General features: G+C 35.7%; 1 protein-coding gene across 1 annotated transcript; it reads left to right on the forward strand.

Moving 5' to 3' along the window:
* Window positions 1-987: 987 nt before the first annotated feature.
* On the forward strand, window positions 988-2,920 carry LOC108997390 (probable WRKY transcription factor 43). The gene is made up of 2 exons (XM_018973679.2): window positions 988-1,408; window positions 2,553-2,920. Exons 1-2 carry the CDS (start codon window positions 1,128-1,130, stop codon window positions 2,731-2,733), a joined length of 462 nt encoding a protein of 153 aa, XP_018829224.1. The 5' UTR covers window positions 988-1,127; the 3' UTR covers window positions 2,734-2,920.
* The last annotated feature ends 5,408 nt before the right edge of the window (window positions 2,921-8,328 follow it).

Raw genomic sequence — 8,328 nt, forward strand, 5'->3', positions numbered from 1 at the left:
CTAGTCACTAGAATTATCTCAATTTTATCCTACGTAAAAAGCCAGACATGTGGCATATATGTACCATATATGATCAAAAGTCAGTTGATCTGAATCGATGTTATAAAATGATTATTAGCACTAGCTACGTACGTGACAACGTGTGACTAATTAGCTTAATTACTTCATAAGTTGGTATTAAGATGCACTTCCATGATCCTTCTATGCGAGTATACAAAGCGCGCGGAACACTTTTCTTTCTTTCTTTCGGTTATCACCCCTTAATGTGAATGGATATATATAATACTTTAATTACTTTTCAGTTGGAGAATGAAACATACGTATTATGAAAATAAAGAAGCTAGATGGCCAAGAAAAAAAAAAAAAAAAAAAGAACCAAAACATGCTAAAGAAAAATATAATATAGAAATTAAAGTACGTAAAAGAAGAAACAGTTATAAACATATAATTTATTTCATTAGAATGTCGTCATGAAGATTTGTAGATATTGCATGCATGCAGATTCATGGAATATCATTGTCAATGTAGTTTGAACGCGGCTTTATTTTAAATCGACGATTTTTGTGAAGGAAAGAATAATTATATTCTTTCATGATTTGAGGAGGCGGTAAAGGCAACCACTTTAATGAGCCAAGACAGAAACATTAACATCATCGCAGGTAAGGTGAACAATGCGCACGAACCTTCATATATATATATATATATATATATATATATATATATATATATATAGACTTGAATAGAAAACCTATATATCCACTTGATCAGCTAATTAAACCAGCATCTTTGAATGAATGTATATACTTTAACCTAATCCTCTCCCTCAATCGCTAGTCGCTACAGCTAGCGTGACGTTTACGATCGACATTCTTTTTTCCAACGCGTGATGGATACGTCCTTTGTATTTTAGCTTTCTATGCCTCGAATTTCTCCGTAGTCATTGTATTAGTTGGACGTTCGCCATTCCGCCGCCCACCTGTTTTTCAACATGTTCGGCTCTTTTCCACTTGCATTCAATAAACCCCGGCCCCCTCCCTTTCTGATCCCTTGCAAAGTCAGTAAACTTATTTTTTAGCAGGCCGGCTGATTTTCAGCATCACCATATATTTTCTACTTCCTAGTTAAACATGGAAGGTCCTCCAGCTTATTTTCATGGTAATAGCACAGACAGGATCAAAGTTGGAACAAATAATCAACCTTTGGAAACTACAAATAAAAACATTTTTGAGGGTGGTAGTAGGTCTTCTGGCTATGAGATCAGCAAGGTGAAGTCAGGCAAGAAAAGAGACAAGGAGAGTAGAATGCACCGGTATGCGTTTCAAACAAGGAGCCAGGTTGATATACTTGATGATGGGTACCGTTGGAGGAAATATGGGCAAAAGGCAGTAAAGAACAGTAAATTCCCGAGGTCTGTATATATATTTTTGTGATCATCTTTTGGTTCACTACTTCACTCTGACTTTTATATATTTTTGTTCATGTTGGAAATCTTATTACGTAGTAGTCCCACCATTCTCTGTAATAAAGGTACCATACACATACCCCCACTTCATGGTAAAATTAGCATCATCAAGTAAAGAAAGTTCATCATGAGCAGAATTGCTCGTTTTCCGATTGGAAGTTGGCCTCAATATAACCTAACCAATGCAACTCTAGCATGGTGCCTGTATTATATATTCATCATATATGTGTCAAGTCCGAATCTTTCTATTCACTCATGTAGGGTTGTTTCTTATGGTCCATCCACTGTTGATCTGTTTAATTTAATTGGTTTCTCATAGCCCAACTGTGCAAGGGGTTTGGTGATCAGTAGCTTAGGTTCGAAAATGGTGGTTCAACCTTGGATCATGTCTAAGTTGCTTAATCTTTAATTGAATTCTTAATATATATAATTTCAACTAGTAATTTCCCATCTCGTCCAGTCATATATATGGGAACCGTGATCTGTCATTAGATCTTATTTTTATAGTTTTAATTTCCTAGCGTTTATGAAGTACTAGCTAGGATGTCATTAAATCACCAAGAAAGAAAGAAGTGATTATAAGGCCTCTTCTGACATCATTCATGATGTGCTGCAACAGTTAGTTAATTTTCTATGAGCTTTACATTGTTGGCCTATAATTTCTTGTTCCAATATTCCTTCTCTCTCTTACAATTGCCGTTCATTCTTGAATTGAATTCATTTCCAACTATAACGTTTTAAAACCACAAGTATTGAAGACATGATGAATATATAGATCATCAGATCGGGTATTTTTAGATCCTACGACCCAATCCGGATTACAGCTTGGGGGTAGGTGTGACACGGGAATGCTTCCGTGTAATTGGGTAATGAGACGACCCATGCATTTGATGGTTATGTTCTGCGTACGTAGTCAACACTACGTCTTGTAGTCTTTTTTCTGCATTATAAAGTTAAAGCTGCTATGCATATTACTAATGAAGAACAAAATGGGTCCAGACTCATAAGTACCAGTACTCAATTTCGAAATATAATAAATACCACGATACAGAAAATAAGTGGTAGTTCATGTTTCATCAATCTGTTGCAGAAGTTACTACAGGTGTACGCATAAAGGGTGCAATGTTAAAAAGCAAATTCAACGCCTTTCAAAAGATGAAGAGATTGTGGTAACGACCTATGAAGGGATGCACATACATCCATTGGAGAATAATGCGGCCCATAGCTTCGAGCAGATCTTTAGACAGATACAGACATATGCTCCTCCATGAAGTATATATCCTGTCATTTCATAAACCATTGCAGCGTGTACTGATGTGTTCAATCATATGCACAGTATGAGATATGAGATGAGAGAATGCAGGAAAACCATCTTATTTGTACACTATAAGAAATTGAAGGCAAATTAGTTCAACTCTTTTGCATATGTTAAATAAAAGTTAAATCGAATTATCTCAAGGAGCGGAATTCCCACAAGGTCGGATCTTTGCTCATCTTATAGCCTATGTCACTTTGTTGTTTGTACTTCTACGTCGTTTACGAGGCTACTAGAATCTCTTAAAAAATTTCACGCTTCAAGATCAAGAAATCTAGATAATTTTGCTACAAAAAATGAAGAGAGAGAGAGGAGAGTTTTTTTGTCTTCTTTTAAGACTCTTTTTCACACTCTCAAAATAATGTAAGTACTCTTATTTTAAAGAGTTTACTCACTTGGAGGTTAATTAACTTCCCTAAATATGTGGGAGTTAAATAACTTCCCTAGAGTTGTGATAGTGGTGGGGAGTTAACAAATAACTTGCTCACCCATGTGGGCACTACTTGGTCATGGGATTTACCCATTACCAACATCTTTAACTTGTTCACTATGGGTGCTATGTCCATTAACAATCTCCTTATGTTCTCTTAATGAATTATCCCTCATACAGAAAATGAAGCGTGCGACCTGACGAGAAGACAAAAGTTAGGAGTACTATGTTGAGTCACCATTATACTAAAATAGTACATCACTCATTATATCTCGGCTATGTCCATTGCCTCTGTTTCAGTTGTCATGGCGGAGAGTATACATCACTTCCTCCGCTCACAGTATTTTGTTTTCTAGTCCCACTCTCAATAAGAGAGAGTGTAGTCCACCCATCTACTTGGCTCTATTTTTTAATCACTTTACCGACACAAATACACATTAAGATGACTGAATTTTGAGTTTAGAAGTCTCAAAACATTGTGAGCGGAGGAGGTGATGTACACTCTTCGTTGCGATAAGTGAAATAGAAGCAAAACAGCCTTTAAAGCAAAAATGAATCCCACACGCGTTGGCGGCACGTGCAGATGATTCCAATGCCATTTCTTGACACTTTCGGCACGTGTAATCATGTGTTGGTGTCTAAAGTTGATTGCTAATTTTTTTTTTTATTGAAATAGGGAGCCGAAAATATATTTTTTTTAATCTTTATTTTTGTCATACTTCCTCAAATCCAATTTTTTTGTGTTATGTGATATTTATATACATTAGTTGTGGATTCTCTATCCATTGAACCATCAAGCATACTAGTATGATTAATTTTTTTTTATAAGAAATGGATAGAGTTGACAATGGTAATTTGTTGGGATCATGTGTAATGTATGTATGTATTTTCATGTGAATGGATAAGGTGTAAATTATAAGTATATCGATGACGTGGTATCCCTATTTATTTATTGTTTTTCTTATAAAATTTGTAGTAGGATTTTCTTTGGAAATGTAATATTGGGAATGTAATTTTATAGATGAGACTATGTAAAGGGATGTGTTTCACGTCTATCGATATACTTTAAGATCACCTTAACATGATGCACCAAATTACCAATGTGGCTTCGGATGGAGCCTATGTGCATGTGTTTAGCACAATAATTATTATTTTTTCATATTTGATGAATGAACTATATGTGCATGAGTTTTGAGGATTTTTTTTTTAAAATGCTCCATAAATTTTATTTAAAATTAATTAGATATGACATTTGGACTTATATAGTGGGAGATGATTATTAGCTTTTAGCGAAATTTTTCAATCTCATTATATAGGAAGGAATTCTCTGGTCTAGTTAGATTTTAGAATAAAATTAAATTGTGTGCTGATATCAATCTTGCGTAGTGAATGTAGTGATGACCACTAAGAACGTAGTTGTAAGTCTTTAACTTCTACTTCTAGATCCACGACAGCAACAGTAATCTTGGGTTGTAGAGATCCACAGCCAAGTCATGCTCTTATTGTTGTAGACTGCATCTTGGCCATGACCCACGACAACGAAGAGAGAAGCTGATTGAGAGAAGGACAATAAGAGGGAGGAAAAGAGAGAAGAGAGGATGGTGAACCGTGAAACCGGTGAGGTGCGAAAGGAATGGGGAGAAGAGAAGATCAAGGAAGGAAGGGAGAGAGGAGAGGAAGGGAGGGTGGCGAGGGGAAGGAGAGAAATGAGAGGAGAGAGAAAAACTAGTCAATTTATAGTTAGGTTTTTTTCTAAGTCTATTGGCAATCCGCCCCCTAGCAAAAAGGTCAGATTGAGTGAATGGGCCGAGTTATGGGAGCCCACCGACTAGCTGTAGTAATTTTCTACCATGCACACAAAATAAAAATATATATAAATCCAACGAAATTAGAAGTAAAATTAAAAGACCAAAAATTTGATTATATTACAAAAATAAAACATTGGTTTAAACAAGGAGCATCAATACGTTTTATCCCTTATACATTTTCATCATCTGGTTTAGATGGTGAACATCATCTCGGAGGGCTAAAGTGAAAATAAAGAAAGTAAGGAAATGAGGATGAAAATGATCGAGAAACAATAAAATATTTTTTAGATGGTGAATAGTATTTGCTTCATATAGTGGGTTTATTATAGATAAATGAGAAATACATATGGGATACATAATCCATTGGATCTTTATTTACATATTTGGAAGAAACTTGTGTTTTAGATAAGCCATTGAGGCTGCTCTTATCTTATTAATAAATGTGTCCAACATTAGTGAGAGAGCAATTTCATGATAAAAATGAAAACATCTCATGAATTGGAACAATGCAAAATTGGGTAAATAATCAAAGCAATAGCTACCCAACACATGAAATTAAACCATCCAACTTCCATTACTACAAGCAAGCTATCTCCTTGTATCCTCACTTGCAAGTACTAGTTTCTTTTCCTCTCATTCTGCTTGTCTTTTCACATTTTCATAACATCAAAGAAGGCGATGATTATGAAGATGGAGAAGAATTACAATAAAAACAAACATGAGTTTCTCGCTCACACCTGAGTCATATTTGTCATCATCATCATAAAAATACACTTTTCTCACTTATGTAACACAACTCAAGTGTTTGGCAAAATTATAGAAAGGAAAGCTCACTTCGAGAGAAGTACCTCCAGAAGAAAGAAGAAGAAATTGAGGAATAAGAAAAATTAACTTTCATTTACTAACAAACTAAAATATAGGAGGGATGTTCCACTACATATACTAGCAAACTCCCTTGGCCAAAGGCCAACATACTAAAATAATTACACACTAAAGGCTATAGGCTGACTCCAACAACATATCCAAACCTGCTATGATTTTGGCCCATTATTGTCACTGTAAACTGAACCGTATCAAACCCTCTCCCTTCAAAGCACCTTGCCCACAAGGTGCGGTATGCTTCTTTGAGTGGAAATTTTCCATGCCTCGTTTCCTTATCAAGATTGCTAATATGTAAAGTTTTCCACCTCCTTCGTATTGCAACCAGTTCTTTCCTTTCCTTTTCTCTACTACCATAAATGCATTATGAGTATGTACCACCATTTTTAATGCTCAACTGGTGAACCAATTTTTCACTCATATAAAGTAATATTGGATCAATAAACCTTAATGCATGGTAGTTAACTTTATAACTCAACTTTTACAAATCTATGCCTAACTTGTTTGCAAGTGTGTAATCAAATTTGGTGAGCTGAACATCATGACTTTCCAAGAGAACATGCAATACATGCCTTTCAAAACATTTATCATTGCACTTCCTTTGGCACATTCATGGTGTATGGTTCCAAAGTTTCCCCTCCCTTTCTAAGCAAATGTTGAATTATTTTAATGTCTTTCGACATAAATGATATAAACCAATCGAAATCAATTATCTCTGAAAAGTTACTGGAATCTTTCCAAGACTTTTGGTCCAACTTTGAAACAAAAAGAGTAGTAATGCTAGCAACAAGTTTCAAAAAGCTAAAGCTATTATGCATCCCAATTGGTACTTGGCAATGGCAACCAGTGCGGGCTTGAATCAGCAAAGATCGGGTATTACAAATGCTATGGTTGCTACAACCGTGGCAGAACTTATAATTTTTGGAGTTCCCAATATCATGAGCCGAATTCCCCTCGCTACTAAAGGACTCAAAATGAATGAATTGCAACCGTATCATTGTTGTGAACCTTAAGTTCAACAACAACAAAGTCTAGGTTGCTCTCTTCTTGAAGTTGTTGAAGCTGTAGATATTGAGCTTCCAAGATCTCCTCCATATACTAAGGCTTTGTGAAGTCAAGCAAACTTCTCTGCATCAAACCCAATTCCATGCCTTTGACTCTGCCTTTGCACCTCTCCTTTTCTAGTCTTTTTCGGAATTGTGCTTTACTATTGAGTGCTCCCTTAGAAAATCGCAACCCTGCCATTTGTTCTCATCCTCCATAATGTGTTCATCTACATGTCTTTGTTCTCCAGAAAAATGAACTCAATATCGAAGTTGAGAGCCAGGAGCAAATATATATATTTCCTCATATGTTTATAATAAAATTAGACTTTGTCATCTTATCTTTTACCATGTTATTTTGGGCATCTATGTTGAGCATTATCACTAAATAGGCAAGAATGTAAGCAGTATCAACACTAGTAAATGAGTTACGGTTGTATTTACAATAGCCCCCAGCAAAATTCTCCATGATGTGGTCAATGTTTTATGCCTTTCTAGGTAACCTGAAGCCCTTGAGGAAAAACCTTATAGCTACACTGAAATCCATTCCTTTGAAATTAAATGAGCCTACAAAAACAAGCATGACCTTTAGAGAAAGTCCCTCCCTTTCACCCATATAGTCACCAATCATGGTTTCATACTAGAAGCACTCTTTTGGAAAGAAGCCATAGCTTCTAAAGAACCGTCAATTCTTTTTGTTCTTATAAAAAACTCAATTCCCTTGGAAGGTTTCCTATTGAAAAGAGAGATACCTTTCTAGAGTTCAATTTTATAAGCTCATCGTTGCTCAAGCATCGAATCATCAGAAAAGTCAGAACTCACTTATGGATGTAGTTTATAGTCAAGAGCAGTTTTGTCTTCTCTTTTACCATGTAACAAAGCTTAGACGCTTCCTTGGTTGTAACAATCATACACGAGCTTCTCATCTTTTGAATATTAATATGCCTTCAGCTCCACCACATTATCATGTCTAATACTCCCAACAAGCTCCATTTGCTACTCAAAATCCCATGTCTTAACGCTTACCTCCTTCAACCTTTTCACCACCTCAATGGTTGCATCCTCTAGAATTGCTTTATAACCCATACCGAATGTCCCTTTTTCTAGTTCCTCAATAGAAGCCCTCTCAGACATCATATTGAAAAGTCTAGTTGCTTCAACTTGATCACCCCCAATTCCAGTACCCAAAAATCATTGAGTTCCAATTCGTAAGAGTTTTTTTCATGTTAGTGAAGTCTTCATCTGGTTCAAAGGGACTTTTGACTATAGACAGGTCATCGTTGGTCAAACTCCCATATGGTGCCCAGATGTTAAGACTGGAAATTACTCTAGTTTTCTCTATTAATTTCATTAACCTTTTTACAGAAATGCTTTGTACATTTATAGCTAAA

This window comes from Juglans regia, chromosome 2 (genome assembly GCF_001411555.2).
Source record: "Juglans regia cultivar Chandler chromosome 2, Walnut 2.0, whole genome shotgun sequence".
Taxonomy (NCBI): domain Eukaryota; kingdom Viridiplantae; phylum Streptophyta; class Magnoliopsida; order Fagales; family Juglandaceae; genus Juglans; species Juglans regia.